The following is a 17,917-nucleotide window of genomic DNA, read 5'->3' as shown; positions in this document are numbered from 1 at the left end:
AATTTTTTGAGGGGTTTTCTTGCAAATTAATGGTAGGTTACTTACAGGGGACAATAAGTGAGGACTTAATGAAGGTAATTGATTTTATGTAGTTGGAATATAAAACAAAATACTTTGGGTGCCAGAAAATGTTCTAGAACCTTTTTCAGTTGAGTAATCTGATATCCAACAGGTATGGATCCGTCAGCATTATTATATTACGGAAGCCTACACTTTGTTATATGGCTACTATACTGTTATGCATGTGTTCAAGATCACTAAGAAAAATGACAGGAAACGATTCTAAAAGTAATGTCTCTGGATCTGAGAAAAGTCCTTGAGAGAACGTATGGCTTTCTTTCTTTTTGACACACATAAAGAATAGAACCAGAATCTGGAATAGCCAGTCTGGTTTTTGAAAAAGTGGTATTAATGCACTTCCTCCTATGAGAGTCAGATAGTAAAACTAATTGAATATTCACATGTGCTACCACCTCTCTGAATTACTCTATGTCTTTGAACTTGTTTATCCATCCCACAACAGATTTATTGCATGAGATTTCATTACTAAAAATATTTAAGGTAGAAAAATTCTAAATCATAGCATTTGGAAATTTAAACCTCTAAGTCAACACAGAAGAAAGTAAGTAATAGGAAACTCTGGGTTATCTGAAGGAAAGAAACCAAAGTTAGAAGTCCCTTTTGCTTTCATTTTGGAGAAAGAGATTATATTAATTTATGCACAAAGCAAATAGGAAACCTATTAAATCCTTCCCAACTGGGACCAGTTAGTGATATCCCCAGTCATGGAATCACAGTTTTCTTTTAAATTTCCCAACTACCTTGCTCATTTATGTTCCTAAAGCATATTTAAAACTTTTGTTTAAAAGGATTACCAACTGTCTTTATTTGGCAGGTATTATATATAAGTCAAAGGAAGAAAAGTTCTTTAAGGATTATCAACTTCCTGGCTGCAAAAAGGTTCAACAGCTGTCCATGGATCCTCTGATTACTCATAAACATCCTCTGGAAAACACACTATCCTTCCAAAGGTTATTCAGGGGTTTTAGACCTCTCTCATAAGATAAATCACAGGCAATCACACTTTATAGGACATATTAATTTTAGTTTGTTTATAAGAGAAGCTGAAATATTATATACTCTTGATGATTATACACTCTAGGAAAGAACACATACTCAATTACATGCCAAGGGGGAATTTGAATAAGAAAATAAAATAATGAACATCTACTATTTTTGTAATCATAAATTTTTTTTTCTTTTATGAAAAAGAAGAAATTCTTGTCTAGTATCTGCTACTAATTAGCAATGGTAGGTGAGTCTTTTAACCTTTATAGGCTTCGGTTTCCTTTGTCATGTAATCAGGTGTGCTTCTAAGGTCTTCTTGTGGTTCAAATTCCACCATGTCAAAGTTCTCTTAATCTTAATTCTCTTCTGTCCAAATACCACTTAATTGTTCTTTATCTAAATGTGTTTATCTATTTTTATTTTAAAGTTCTACCTCCAATATCTTTTATTATTACCTGAATACTAATATCCTCTTACATTTGAAAAGAGAGCTCTTATTTCTAAAGTGCACTTTTTTTTTTTTTAAAGATTTTATTTATTTATTTGACAGACTGAGATCACAAGTAGGCAGAGAGGCAGGCAGAGAGAGAGAGGAAGAAGCAGGCTCCCTGCCGAGCAGAGAGCCCGACATGGGGCTTGACCCTGGGACCATGACCTGAGCTGAAGGCAGAGGCTTTAACTCACTGAGCCACCCAGGTGCCCCTGAAGTGCACACTTCTTAAAAATAAGCTATTTATGGCAATCCCCCTTTTGTTATTGCTTCCTACAGAAGCCTTCATTTCCTACTGGCTGGAATCTAGACTTTAAAACCTGATCTCAGGAAAGTGAAAGAGCAAATGGTTTCAATGTGTTTTTCAGAACAAAGAAAAAAGTTAATAGATTTAACTTTCAAGGTTTGGCTACTGAGAAACAAATAGAAATATAAAAAGGGAGTATCTACAAGAGGGCAAGGACAATGAAATAAAAACACAGGTAAGAGTATTTGTAGGACTGATCAAATTTTAAACTTTGGCTGGTGAATAATTTCTGCTGTAGAACTTCAACTCACAGTTAGGCCTGGCTTCTGAAAGAGTGGACTCTATAACTTACATCAACCAAGTGCAAACACATATTGCCTTAAATGTCCTGTCCTAGGAGATGAAATCTGGTCATTTAAAATCCGATTATATAGTTAAGTATCGTATCTCAGTTCAATTAAAGTGATTACCAACTTTGTGCCATTCATTTTTGCATTCTCTCAATCTATTCCATTTATAATGACTATGGGTGTAGATATTTTTTGTTGTATTTAAAAATACAGCTGTCCAGTGCTTCATCTGTAAACATCATTATTATAATTGACACTTTTCTCTGGGTTTAAAATAGGCCAAAATATTTATTTGCTTCATCGCCACATTCTAAACACCTTACTAGCCAACGAAAAGACAAAGTCAGAGGCTTTGTGACAATGTGTGTGTGTGTGTGTGTGTGTGTGTGTGTGTGTATGTGTGTTTATGTGATATGTTTAGGTATGCTTATTAGAACAGTAAATAGTAAGTTCCAATTCTAACCAGAAAAAGTTTTATTTTCCTTAGTATTTCATTTGAGAAATAAAACAACTATATGAAAAAATGATTAACATCTAAAGAGCTGTAATTCTAAACCTCCTTAGTCATATAAGCCTTACATTTGCTGGCCTGAAAGTATATTTAAAATTTAGTTATTGTTTCAATAAGTCCACTATGTGCTTGGTACTTGGAAGACAAAGATGCATAAGACAAGGTACTCCACACTGAAGAATATCAGAGATTTATAGGGGAGCCCAAAGTGGGAACAAGCAATAATAACAGAATAAGGCAATGGAAGAGGGTGCAGAGATTAGAAACTGAGACCCGGTGCTTATTTATTTATGAGAATAACTATAAAATCTTATGTTTGTCAAATATTTAGCTAAGAAACATTTTTATCTCTTTGTTCTTCTTTCTTTCTTTTTTTAAAAATTTTTTATTTATTTTCAGCATAACAGTATTCATTGTTTTTTCACCACACCCAGTGCTCCATGCAATCTGTGCCCTCCTTAATACCCACCACCTGGTTCCCCCAACCTCCCACCCCCCACCCCTTCAAAATCCTCAGGTTGTTTTTCAGAGTCCATAGTCTCTCATGGTTCACCTCCCCTTCCAATTTCCCTCAACTCCCTTCTCCTCTCCATCTACCCTTGTCCTCCATGTTATTTGTTATACTCCACAAATAAGTGAAACCATATGATACTTGACTCTCTCTGTTTGACTTATTTCACTCAGCATAATCTCTTCCAGTCCTGTCCATGTTGCTACAAAAGTTGGAGGCATAATACTCTGATGGAGTACTCATAATACTCTGATGGAGGCATAATACTCCATAGTGTATATGGACCACATCTTCCTTATCCATTCATCCGCTGAAGGACATCTTGGTTCTTTCCACAGTTTGGCGACCGTGGCCATTGCTGCTATAAACACTGGGGTACAGATGGCCCTTCTTTTCACTACATCTGTTCTTATTGCTACCTCCACCACAAAGTCAATTCATCAGTTCACAAAGGAAGTCAGCAAGAGAGGAAGAAGGAATAAGAGAACTCTAAGACAGTCAGCGGGGCGCCTGGGTGGCTCAGTGGGTTAAGCCTCTGCCTTCAGCTCGGCTCATGATCTCAGAGTCCTGGGATCGAGCCCCACGTCGGGCTCTCTGCTCGGCAGGGAGCCTGCTTCCCCCCTCTCTCTCTGCCTGCCTTTCTGCCTACTTGTGATCTCTCTGTCAAATAAATAAATAAAATCTTTAAAAAAAAAAAGAGAGAACTCTAAGACAGTCAGAATACAATTAACAAAATGACATTACTAAATCCTTACCTATCCATAATTACTCTAAATGTAAATGGATTAATTTTCCAATCAAAAGGCAGAGTGTGGCTGGCTAGATAGAAAAACAAGAGACCCAACTATATTCTGCCTACAAGAGACTCACTTCAGCTTTAAGGACACACTTAGGCACAGAGTAGAGGATGGAAAAAGATAATCTATGCAAGTGGAAACTAAAAGAGATCAGGGGTAGCTATACTTATATCTCATAAAATGGACTTTATGTCAAAATCTGTAACAATAGACAAAGAAAGTCATTATATAACAGTAAAGCAGTCAATTCATCAACAGGATATTATAATTGTAGATTTAATATGTACTCATCATTAGAGCATAAATATATTAAGCAAATATTTACACATCTGAAGGGAGAAAGAGACAACAATATGGTAATACAGACTTCAACACCCCACTTTTGACAACAGGTAGATCATTAATAAGAAACTAATTAGGAAACACTGAAAATCAGTAAGGAAATATTGAAATGCTGAAAACCAGTAAGGAAACATTGGACTTCAAATATACTTTAGGGCAAATGGACCTAACACACATATACAGAACATCTGATCCAACAGTAGCACTTTTTTCTCAAACATACACAGAATATTCCTCAGGATAGATTATATATTAATTTAAAAAACAAGTTTAGCACATTTAGAAGACTGATATCATATAAAGTATCTTTTCTGACCACAATTATATGAAACTAGAAGTTAATAACAGGAGGAAATTGCAAAATTCACACATATGTGGAAATTTAAAAAACACACTGCTAAATAACCAGTGGTCAAAGACGAACTCAAAAGGAAAATTAAAAATTTATTAAAAAAAAAAAAAGAAAATGAAGATACAACATGCCAAAACTTATGGAATGCAGCAAAAGCAGTCCTAAGAAGGAAGTTAGAGTGATGAATGCCTACATTAAGAAAAGAAAGAACTCAAATAAACACTCTAATTTTACACCTCAAGGAATTAGAAAAAGAACAAACTGAGACCAAAGTTAGCCATTTTCTTAGCAGAAATAAATAGAGATCAGAAAAACAACAGAAATAATAGATGAAAATAGCTGATTTTTTAAGATGAGGAAAAGTGGTAAACCTTTAGCTAGACTAAGAAAAAAAAGAGAGAAATCTCAGATAAATAAAATGAGATATGGAAGAGGAGACATCATAATTGAGACCACAGATATACAAAGGATCATGAGATTGTTATGAACCATCGTACACCAACAAAATGGATAACCTAGAAGACACATGAATAACCTCCTAGAAACATATAACCTAACAAGTGTGTTAGTGAGGAAGTGGAGAAAAGGAAACCCTAGTGCACTGTTGGTAGGGTTGGAAATTGGTACAGCCACTATGAAAAACAGCATGGAGGTTCCTCCAAAAATTTAAGAAAAAGAACTACCATATAGTCCAGCAATCCTGCTCTGGGTATATATATCCAAAGTAAACGAATACAAGATATTGAAAAGATATCAGGACTCCCATGTTCATTGCAATCTTATTCACAATAACCAACACACAGAAACAATGTAAGCATCCATTGATGGATGAATGGATAAAGAAAATGTGATATACACCTTCAATGGAATACTATTCAGCCATAAAAAGAAGGAAATCCTGCAATTTGCCATTTGAGGTCCACATGTGTGGACCTCAAAGACATTATGCTAAGTGAAATAAACCAGATTAAGAAAGATAAATACTGCATTCTCATTCATAGGTGTAATCTAATAAAGTTGAACTCAAAAAACAGAGTAGAACCATGGTTGCCAGGGACCAGAAAGTGGGGAAAATGGGGAAATACTGGTCAAAGAGTTAAAATTTCCAGCTCTAAGATGAATAAGTTCTGAGACTCTCACATTCAGCATGCTGATTTTAATTAACAACACTGTATTATATACTTGAAAGTTGCTAAGGGAGTAGATCTTAAATGTTCTCACCATACACACACACAAAGGTAATTATGTGAGAGGTAGAGGTGTTAACTAATCTTATTGCAGTTATAATTTCACAACATATACATATATTAGGTCATCATTTTGTATACCTTGAACTTATACAATGTTATATGTCAACTATATCTCAATAAAGCTAGAAAAAAATATAATGCAGATGAAGTTTCATGCATGACGCAGATCACTCTATTTTCCTATAGCTAAGAAACCCGGGAAAAAAATGTAAGTACTCAACAAAAGGATGAAATTTTAGTTATAGGAAAAACAATGTGAGACACACAAAGTGTTAACTGTGGTTACCTTGAATGGTACAACTGCAGAAAATGGTACTTAAAATTTTATCTCGGGGGGCGCCTGGGTGGCTCAGTGGGTTAAAGCCTCTGACTTCGGCTCAGGTCATGATCTCAGGGTCCTGGGATTGAGCCCCGCATCGGGCTCTCTGCTCAGCAGCGAGCCTGCTTCCCTTCCTCTCTCTCTCTCTCTCTGCCTGCCTGTCTGCCTACTTGTGATCTCTATCTGATAAATAAAATCTTTAAAAAAAATTTTTTTTATCTCAGACTTCGAATACATACATTGGATTTGCCATAATCTTTGGCTCATAACACACTATCTATATTGATCATGCAAGAGTCTCTTTTATTTATATTACATTTGATTATTTAATACATAGTGAATATCAGTGAACTCACTGTATAATTATGGACCAGAGAATTGCCAAGGGCTTAAGTCTAAAGGAGAAAGGGGAGAACTGTCATGCCAATATAAAACACATCTTCTTTAAAGATTCCAAAATTTTTTCAAAGACAGTAATTTGGTGGGAAAAAATCTAAACTGGGATTGTTTTCTATATTTTTCTAATTAAAAAAATAAATACTGTATTTAAATAAAATAATTTATAGTGCCTACAGCCTGCAACTGCCATTTCACCTTGGCAAATATTTATGGGTCAGCTGGTTCCAAACACTAAAACTAAAGTCAGAGATAATATGGAGAGGTGTGCTACTTTCTACCCATTGGTAAAGTATGGTCTAGACCTAGACCAATGTGTGTCCTTAAGTGTGTACACTCTCTATAAAAATCTGGAAAATGGGGGTCGATAGGACTGAAATGTTAAAATATTTGTAAAATTTTAAGGATCTGACTATGGGTCTGTCTCATTTTGCTCAAGTGAGTTACATGGGTGGACCAGATGAGACAAATCATTCCAAATAATATTGGTATCCCCATGGAGCTCACATGTGAAGATGCTATGACTCAGGAGGTAAGTGGTCCCTTTAAGAGAGAGAGCTAGAACTGGGATCACATTTCGTGTTTGGACATATTCAACTAGATTATATTGCCTCTGGAGGGAACATTGGAATCCTTATCTGGAATTTGCTTTATAGTGAAAAGACAGCTCTCCTTTCTATGCCCCTTTGAAAATAGTTCTTTGAAAGCAGAATAGGAGATATTGGGGAATATGATTTGACATGCAAATTTTCACCTTAAACACAACCTCTAACACCTTTTAGTAATGCAAAGCAATCATCTGAATGTGTATCATGAGTATCTTTGAACAAAAATTGGATGTCAGGATTTTGATAAAATTCACATATGTAGTGGAAGGAATCTTCATCTTATATCTAGATTTCTAGTATTTTAATAACCAACTTGGAAGGTTAAATTTGCTTTTCATTGTTTTCTTAGGAAATAAAGTTTAGTGTTCTCATAATCAGTGAGGTGAAAGATAGTTGGGTTTCATATTTATTTTATGAAATTACATGAACAAATTAACAATAATACTAATCTCATTTCTTTTTTTTTAAGACTTTATTTATTCATTTGAGAGAGAGAGAGAGAGAGAGGAAGAGAGTGCAAAAGCTGGGGGGAGAGGCAGAGGGAGAGAGAGAAGCAGACTCCTCCGAGCAGGGAGACTGACAGATTGACATGGGGCTTGATCCCAGGACTCTAAGATCATGACCTGAGCTAAAGGCAGCCGCTTAACTCACTGAACCACCCAGGTGCCCCAATATCATTTCTTCCAGTAAGAAATCTAAAAGAATTAGAACAATTTTGATGGCTATTTCTTTCTAGTCACTTCTTATGGAGAACTTTTTTAATAGAAAATCACAACTTAGGAAAATCCTTCAATTTTATAAACATGGGTTTTCAAATTAAGAAATTCTGAGTTACCTCTGCTTGGAATTTTAGGATTATATAAAGTGTGATTACAAAGTTTCAGCCTCAACTAAGGTTCAAGTACTGAAACTAAGCCAAGTATATAATGTAGTATGTAGCTAGGACATTTTTGAAGATGAAAGAAAGATGGTGCTACTCATAATTACAGTGGAACTTAGCCATACATGAGGATAGCTTAGGGCATACCAGAATGTATGGTTATCCTACCAGGGAGTTGAATTCCAGTCATTCTTTACCTATGTAAGTCAGCTTGTCTGTTTAGTAGGGTTCTCCAGCTTCTAAGTGTGAGGTAAAACATGCATATTCTTGTTAGAATGACAACAAAAACACAAAATCCAAATTTTCTTTTTTTATAGTCTGGTATGAGTGTATGTTTAAAATCATTTACTCCAATTATTAGACTGTTAATTGAAATATTAAGAGAAAATCAAAGACTTTCACACTTTATTTCAAATTTCTATTTTCTGTCAGCTGTCTTCTCCCCTTTCCCCACCATTTCACCTTTTGTATTTGTGTTCAGGATACTTACAAAATAAAAACAGTAGCAGCAATATCAGTAATTTATTCACTCCTCAAGCAAATATTTCTGAATGCCCACTGTGTGCTAAGGTATGTGGAAGGTAGGCTCTCTCAGTGATATAAAGATACTTAGAAGTGGTTACTTCTTTAAAGAAGACAAACTATTTAGAAGAAAAAGATATGTACGTAAATAACTATAACCCAAGGCATAATGCAAAAAAGAAATTATAGAATGTGCTATGGTAGTTCTGTGGTGGGAAAGTGGGGACAGTGTGAGGAAAGCATTTGAGGGGCAGAAATTCTCATAGGTAAAGGTGTAGAGGAAGAAAAGTACCCAGCTTTCTCTGAGTATTGCTGGGCTGCAGAGTTTGACCCCAAGATGCCTAAAAAAGTAGGGGGGGTGACAGAGTATGAGGGACCTTTGCTGCCAGGCAGAGAATTTTAGAGTTAACTCAAGGAGTAGAATCATACAAGATGATGAACGGGGGACTGACCCAGTGAGAACTCTGTTTGAGAAGGGCTGGTCTGGCAGGAAGTGGTGAATGGATGGACTGCAGAGGCTAGGGGACTGAGCCCAGGAGACCAAGAAAGAGCCTGGAGATAATCTCCTACACAAGAGAGGAAGCAGTGGTGATATGAAGGAGAAACGTGCCCCAGAGAGTCTAGAAATACAAGCGCCACTACATGACAACTTCTGGGTTGCCTTCCTTGACTAAGATTTTAATCTGCTATAACTTGAGAAAATGGTGGTGTCATGAATAGATACTTCAGTGAGCCAACTCTGATAGCATACCATCTTATCTTAAATGTTCAAGTAATAAAAATATTTTCACACTTCATCTAGATCGGTTTTCAATTCAATAAATTTCCCACAAGAATGAAACCTATTAAGGTGATTTTTTTAAATGGATGATTTTATTGCCCCAGTGGTAAGTGGTATGAAGTTATTTCATATATTTCATTAATAATTCTAAAATGTGACTAACAAGTGGAATAAAAGGGACTGGTTAAATATAAAGCATGCAGTGAATCAAAATAATTCTGAAAATGCTACACTTTCACACTCTATGCACTACTGTCTCTTTTCCCTAATATCCAATGCACATATGGATAATATTATCATCTTTTTATAAATTATGTCTCACACCAAACATATTCTTTCCAGCATTGGTTTTCAAACTCTTTGACACATTTCCCAGAGACCATCAGAGTCAGGGTTGGCTACTTGGAAAGGCTCTCAGTTCTCTGTCCATGGTTGTGTTTCATAAATTTGTGGGATGATCCCTTGGTGAGGAAGTTATAAAGGAAGTACTGGGGTGGATTAGGGAATATATCAAATTCATATCAAGTATGAGATTCTTATAAGATAATAATCGGCAGGAATGAATTTACATGGAGACCATTAAAATTCTATTTCACTTCTTATCTCTCTCCTCATTCTCCTGCATTTTGGACCTTTCTTTAGAAGTGTTGAACTGAAACAAAAATGATGCTTGGATTAGAGAACCCTTGACATAAAAGATAAATATCTTTATTCGCAACAGCCAAATATGGAAACAACTAAGTGTCTGTCAGTGGATGAATAGATAAAGCAGATGTGGTGTGTGTGTGTGTGTTGTCTGTGAGAAAGAAGGAAATCCTGCCATTTGCTACAATAGAGATGGATCTTGAGAGCATTATGCTAAGTGAAAGAAGTCAGAAAAAGATAAATTTGCACAGTATCATTTTATGTGGAATCTAAAAAAAGAAAAAACAAGTCAAACTCACAGAAACAGAGGGTCAGAGTCAAAAGATAGTTTCCAGACACTGGGGGTGGGGGTGCAGCAAATAGGAAGACATTGCAGAGAGGTATGAACTTAATAAAAAAGGAACATATACCTATGAGAAAGAGAGAGGATATCTGTTGTAACTGCATGGTGGTCCCAGGTTCCTTTCCAATTCCCTTGTACAAAAAGGACAAAGGGACTGCATTGCTCAAAAGTTGGTCCATGCAGACAACAACAGGAATCCTCCTTTGTTCATTCACCAAATATGAGCACCCACTATGAAATGGGTGATGTGATCGATGACAAACAGACAGATAAGGTCTCTGCCCTCACAGCCTAGAAAGGAGCCACCAAGTTCTACACACGCACATGAATTTTTCCCTAAGTTTGTTTCACAGTCATGAAGCTGCTTGAAAAATATGACAGAAATCTAGTTAATATTTATCCTCTTGTTATTTTTTTGAATGACCATCTCCTTGATTCATAATTCTCTTTTCTTTAACTATGTACGAGAGAGATTATCCACTTAGATTGTCACAAATACTCTGCACCTATTCACAGGGATCCAGGTCTGGAAAACAAATTTTGTAAAATGATCTTTCTCAGCGTAGCACAGGGTTTATTATACTTTGCATAAGAATTGTCAAGAAGAACCTAATTAATGTGCTAAATGCTCTTTCCTATTTCTACACAGGAGCCTGGGCTTGGTTTTCAGTTGATATATACACAGAACACTGACATACACCTGTTCTCCTCACCCTTCTACTTTTAACACCTCTTCAAGCCAACTTCTAAATTCCTTCTCATTCTGGTGACCACATGTTCAGAAGGGGAACTCGATGTACACTTAATTCAGGTTCTTGGGTATTTAGCCTGACCTCAGGAGGAGGAGTAGAAATGGTTTTGAGTGGCATTTCTAGGTGATGAAAACCACCAGACATTGAAATGCTACTTAAATTATTTGCTTGTCTTGGCTAACCTGATGTTTTATGCTATCAAAATGTTGGACTTTACTATTAGTCTAATATTACTTCTCTGACTCTTCTCTAGCACACCGACTTTTGAGAGTTAATGGTAAATGCTGCAGAAAATTCAGCATCTTCCTTGCACTCCGGCAGGGGCAAACATATCTTTATTAGGGGTTGGATGAAAGGGCTCTATATTTCTTGAAGCCTTTCCCTTTAAATTATTTCTGGTAGAGGCTGGATTTGAGATCTGCCTCTGAGTTGCTAAGGGCTATTTATGATTTATTTCAACCTTTAGCTGGCTCTAGGAAAAAAGTGCACAAAGTTGAAAATAAAGAAGATGCTTGATCCTCAGTAGTATTTCAGTGGTATGAGGCACCCTGACTCTTAGGATGGGTGCATTATTTAAATTTTGATATTTTTATTATTTCTCTCACAAATATAATTAAAATCCTTTATCATTTTTAATTAGAGAACAAGGGCCATCATTTATAGAAGAGAACACACTTAAAGCTATGAGTCTTTTAATGCAGACTGGTCCTCTGAGACTTTTCTGGAGCACAGTGAGGAAATTTTAAAGCCAGTCAAATAATTTTCTTAGGCAAAGTGGTGATAGGCCATGGTGAGATATGGGTGTCATTAAAATTTCATAGAGGTCCCTAACGCACCAGAGTCACCATAACATTGACATGCTGACTATAATATCTCCAAAGAAGCATTTGCTGCCTATCATGGCTCTGAAGGGAGCTGTTACAGTCTATCAATGCAATAATCTGCATGTTAAGAAGTCCCTAAATATGTATTTACAAGATAGTCAGATCTGTTTTGGTCTATTGGGTCAATAATCCAGGCACTCAAAGTCCCTAAATATGTAGGCACAAGATAGACAGATCAGCTTTGGTTCACTGAGTCCATAGCAAGTAGGTCTTTACAAAGGGGGCCTCTACAGTTACACAGTTGGCATTTTAGCAAGTTCAGAAATGCAGTTCTGTGCACTTCTGTCTTTTAAAGAGTGGGTTTATTATGCGAGTTCCAGCAGATGCCAGAAGCTGTGTTTCCCTTCGGCCTATGGTATTTTGTTTTTTAAAAAGTCAGAAGGAAAATCCCGTTTATAGCCCAAACCTGTAGCCCAAATCTAATTGCAGCTTGGAGGCAAATGACGGAAACGCGGACATTTAGGCAAAACCCTGTGCCCAGAGATGGATGCTGTCCTTCCAGACCATGCCTCAGCCCTTTCTGCCTCACCATCCCCGGGCATCCACCTTGGCTTGCCTGACTATGCCGCTGCAGCCTTTACTTCCTACGCCCAACACTCCCCCCCACCCCGCCCCCATCCCCCTGCAACCGTCAGATTCATTCTGGCAACCAGAGGAATCTCGGTAGGGTTTCAGCTCTTCTATAGCAACTTCCCATCCTCACGGGAAAAGTAAAAGGTGCCTCAAGATAAGCCCCTCCTCTCTCTGGCTTCTCCTTCTTCCACTCTCCTCCTTGTCCAGGCTGCTAGAGCACTGGCCTCTGCTGTTCCTTAAGCACACCGGGCATGCTTCCGCTTCTGGTCCTTTGTACTTGCCCTTCCGACGTGGCTGCTCCTTAAATTTCCTTAAGTTTCCTATGAGAGAGGCCTTCCCCAACTTCCTTGCATAAGACAGCAAGACCCCGTCCCAGCACCATGCATTTCCTTTTTCCTTTCTCCATTACCCACGCAGTTGCTCTCCGTTAGCCCTGCCCATCCCAGAACAGGCTGTGTGTTTCCTGTTTCCCTGCAGGTTAAGCTGCCCCAGCAGGGGCTTCATCAATCGCATACTTAGGTAAGAGCCTGGCCTATTTTAAGTGCTCATTAACTACTGAAGGTAGAAACGAATGAGAGCAGATGGAAAGGGAACCTTCCTCAACTTCTTCGACGGCCTGTTTATGTGCGTTCGTGTCTAGGTTGAGGAGAAATCTCATCTTTTTTTGAGATGAAGTTCTCTCTTTGGCCATTAGGCCTGCTTCCTGTAACGTTCTCTAAGAGGCACAGAAGCAGTCCTGGAAGGGGCTCGACCACTGCATCCTCAGAGCTCTGAGGGAGCTGAGGTCGTCTTAGCTGGTCACAGAGGCACTTGACTGGTGTGCGTCTAAGTACAACAGTGCTGAAGACGGGACTGTGATTTCTAAGTCTCCCCACTTAATGTGGCATCCACGATGCTCAGCAATCATCCATAATGATCAGCAATGCTGACAGCCGTGGACTAGATTTTACCATCTAATCTCACACAGCCGTGAGGGATGGTGTGTGCCACTCTGCCTCATAACCGGGACAGACTGAGGAGTGCTAGGTAGAACCATTATTCTCTCCGAAACCTGGTAAATGATCCTTGGGATACTCCCCCACGCCTCCGCCCCTCTGTTTAACCATGTACGATGCTTTCAAATGCATCCTTTCTCGTGATTGAAGCCTGTCACAGTAACGTCTTCCTTATTTAAATTTCACAGGAACATTCTTATTTCAATCACTCAGAAAGACGCCTTCGGCAAGAGAATCACAGCTGACAGCAAATTAATGACTATGATGCTGTGATTAGTTGAGATTACAGGCTACAGAGGACCTGTCTGAGCATTTACCACTGTCATCATACTGAGGCTGGCATCTATTAGGGATTTATATTGTTCAAAAAAGAGGATGTGCTTCAGCTACAGTAAGCCCTACAAAAAGGTAAGGAAATCTGTCTGCACTGGAATATTCAATTATATGTTAATTAATTAACATAAATTTTACTGTTAACCTGCTAGCCTAAGCAAGTCTTTCTTCCATGCCCTCCCTCCGAATACAGATTTATTTTTAATAAAGCTTGAAGGCACAAACTAAATAAAAAGCTGAAGTGAGCTAGGTAATTTCAGTCCCTAAACCCAAAGTATTCATTAGCTGAAAGGAAAACATCATTTAATCTTGAATTATTTGGGTAAGTGACTCAATTTTGTAATTTGTTTTTCATGAGAAGACAAAACTTAATGGATATTTCAGTGCATACCAGTCCTTGAATAGATTTATAAAATAAAACTTTTCAATCAACTTAATGGAAAGGGATAAAAAATTAGTAGGAGCAACAACAATGCTGAGACCATCTACTCAGATGCTAGGTATCATCGCACAAATGATTTTGGTAATCCCCAGCAATGACTTTTGCGGGGCGAAGATTTCAAATAAACGTCTATTTGCTTTGGGTGAGCTTCACGGAATCGGCCTTATTTGATTTCAGATCCTCCTAAGGGAAGAGATTTTAGGATTTCCAGGTTGTAAAACGGAAAAGAACATTTTGCTGAACTTGTATGACATCATCTAAAGCATTAAAAGGGCAGATAATCATGGGTTCTCTACCTGTTTACCAAAGCTTCTTTACCTTCCCAATCTATTTTATTTCCAAATGTCAGAGTGGTCTGAAACCTTTCAAAGATTTATAGATGGCAGCAGAAGAGGAAATATTAGGATAAATCCTTTAACTTTTGTGAAAGCTTTTAAATAATTAATCCATGGGCTTTTGGAATTATTGTATATCACAGTCTAGGTACTCTACCGTAAATGGTGTGAAGGCGAAACAACAAAAGGGCATTAGACCATTCCTCTTTCTAGAAAGTCAGTGAAACGACTTTTTATGGTATATAATTGAGTCACAAATAAAGAGAATGTTGAATAAGTGAAAGAAAATATACCTAATATAAAACAATTTAGTTTGTCAACTAAAATCAAAAAACCCTACAATGAATGAAAACAGAAGTACAATCTTGGTTTTAAATATAATTTTTTTTCAAACTCTACTTGGAAATTACCTCATTACAGTAAAAAGAAAAAAAAAGTGGCTGCCCTAATACTATTTATGAAAATCAACAAAAATGCAAGCAAATCATTTTCAAGCTTATATCATAAAAATGTTATCCAGTATATTTAAAATACTAGACACAAACAGCCCAAACAAACAATAGGTAAAAGAACTTACCCTCAATATGTAATAGACAAAATATTTCTCACAGTAATAAGTTAAATTTTTCTTTGTTGTGCAAAACCCCTCGACCATAACTTCACGAAGAAACGTGAAGTGGTGTGAAAATGATCTTACCTCATATTCAAAGTCCTCTGCTCTGTCTGCATCAGCAGGCAAGCTGGAAAGATACTCATTGTCCTCATAAAATTCATGCTCCATCGGATGAAGAGAATGGCAGCTGTGGGGAATGTAGAGAGATGATAGAAATGGATCAAAAGGGTTGTTTTCAAGATTAAAACTGATTTTAGAATTTCACTTGTTTTCTCTGCTTTGCCATAAGACCTGTAGCAATCCAGGCTTTGAGTGAACTAGAAGCTCACAAAAAGTGATTGCTTTTCTCTCTCCCCTCCATGGGGTCCGTCAATTTGATTTTCTGAGAGAATACCGAGAGGAAGGGCCCATGGCCAGAACTGCACTCCCAAGAGTCTGATGTGAAATCTCTGACCGGCCATGGTGCGGGATACTCCCTGGCCTGCTTCCATTCCACCAAACGTGACTTGCTCCACACATGGGTGTGTGGCTTCTGAGACCACAGTCTACCCAAAGAGGGGTTTTTATAATGAAGTACTACCCATTTCCTAATACACAACCCCAGACTGTTTTTTGAAATCTGATTTCAAAAGCACCTATTTTTCAGATTGTAAAACATACTTGCCTTGCCCTCAATCCTTAAGACCTCCTTCCTTGTTCTCCCTCATAACCCACATTTTCCCCTCCTTGATAGAGGGCCCGTGCACAAATATTAATCAGTATTCACGGTGACACCTCACTGGAAATTCCTATAAGCCATAGGGTTTCATAATCCCTTCCAAAAATTCAGAGAGGATTAAAGGAAATGAGGGGGACCTGGGGCATTGTACACACATTTTATTTATCTCACTTCAGAAGAATGTTGTAAGTCATTTATAGAAGTGCTTTAAAATTGCTATATGCTATGATATAGATCCTACACTTTAGACCATGTGAAGGTCAAGTATAGTCTAAAGGCAAAGGACACGAGGGCATCTCTATTTCTAGAAGTTAGTGAAAAAGACTCAGTGCAATTAAGCAAGCTGGTGGCAGGTGCGATCTCCAAGCTCCACGAGGGTGGACGTTACTGAAAAACTGGAGTTAGTAGTATAAATTATTTCCTTATCTCTAGCCCAAAGGTGCACGAGAGATGCATCCTGGGGTCCTCACACCCTCAATATAAACATTCTGCCATCTCTTCTCACTGCTATCTATGGCTGTCATCTCCACATAGGGCTAATCAATGTGAACCCTAACAGCAAAAGCAGTACAGGGAACATTTTGCTTGCTGGTCTAACAGGTAAACCTTCCTTGCTTAAATTTAGACTGGCTCTGAAAACCCATTTGGGCTGGTAAACCATTAAACTTGCTGCTTTGGAAACCTAATGGGTTTCTCTTGTCTTTCAGTTGGTAAGAAGGGAGCCCTGCCACAAGGAACACCTTATTCATTCAATAAACATTTATTGTCTACCAGATGCTAGGCCCTCGGCCAAGGGCTAGACATCTGTGGGTACATCAAATCCAATCCTTGCCCTATGCACTGGGTAGAGCAGTAAGGCGGGAATGTCAAACGTGAAATGTGAGACTTCAGGGGAAATACGGAATCTGAGAGCAGATGGCAGTGGGGGATGTCCCTACTGCAGTTCTAGGAAGTTTGCTAGGAGAGGTTGCCTCTAAGCTAAGGTCTGCAGGACTTACGGAGAGCGACACAGGATATCTGTTTAGAGAGTGGGTAGTGGGGTTGGACCTCTTAGGCTCAGAAGCCTGGCCCTATCACTGCCTTCCAATGTGACCTCGGCCAAATTACTTAACATCTTCCCTCATCTGTGATGGTAATAATACAATGCACTCCCTCTAAAGACTGTTGTGAGGACCAAGTGGGTTAATAAATGTAGACCACTTGTAATATTACCCAAAACATGCCAAATTAGTTAATAAATGTTAGCTGTTATTCGTTCAAGAGTGTTTATTGGAAGTCTCCTCTGTGTCAGGTAGCACTTATCAATATTCAGTATTTGTTTGCCTGTGTATTCTTCTTCTCCTCTAGAAGGTAGGTGGTGACTTTATTTTCATTCCCAGTTGCATGCCCAGCACCTACTTCCAGTGCTGGATAAAGGGGGCTATTTGATAAGTAGTGGTTGCTTGGATGGAGTACGAAGCAAGATAAACAGGGTCCTTGCCCTCCTGGAACTTGAAGTTTCAAGGAATGGTTTCCAAACAGGACTGTACCTTAAATTTGCCTAGGGAGATTTCGGCAAAAAGATTTGGTGCTTGGGGCTCACTCTAAAAACTCCTTTTTGATTGTTCTGAGGTGGGATTCAGGCATTGCGTTGATACGCCTTTTTAAAATTCTCAGGTGATTCTAATGCACACATGTGGACCACTGACATGAACCTAACAGAAGCCACTAAAGGACAGGGAAGTGATCAGATCTGTGTTTTACAGAGTGCAAAATGGACTGCAGTAGGCAATGAAAATGTAGCCTAAAGAGACCATTGTTCTTATAAATCAAACTCTCTCTAATGTTTGAATATTTGCTGCATAGCACACAGAGCAAAAT

The 17,917-nt window shown here is 38.0% G+C and overlaps 1 protein-coding gene across 2 annotated transcripts in view; it reads right to left on the bottom strand.

The window, feature by feature from the left end:
- Nucleotides 1–17,917, bottom strand: part of PDZRN4 (PDZ domain containing ring finger 4) — a gene marked incomplete at its 5' end in the record, with an annotated part of 346,436 nt that overhangs the window by 42,658 nt on the left and 285,861 nt on the right. For both annotated transcript variants that reach the window (XM_080810035.1, XM_080810036.1), the window contains one exon: nt 15,424–15,526. In XM_080810035.1, coding sequence (XP_080666161.1) covers nt 15,424–15,526 — 103 coding nt within the window. The remainder of the gene's footprint in view (nt 1–15,423; nt 15,527–17,917) is intronic.

This window comes from Martes martes (assembly GCF_963455335.1).
Source record: "Martes martes genome assembly, chromosome: 8".
Classification (NCBI taxonomy): Eukaryota; Metazoa; Chordata; class Mammalia; order Carnivora; family Mustelidae; genus Martes; species Martes martes.
Note: the sequence above shows the minus strand (reverse complement) of the source record. Positions and strands in the feature narration are given on the sequence as shown.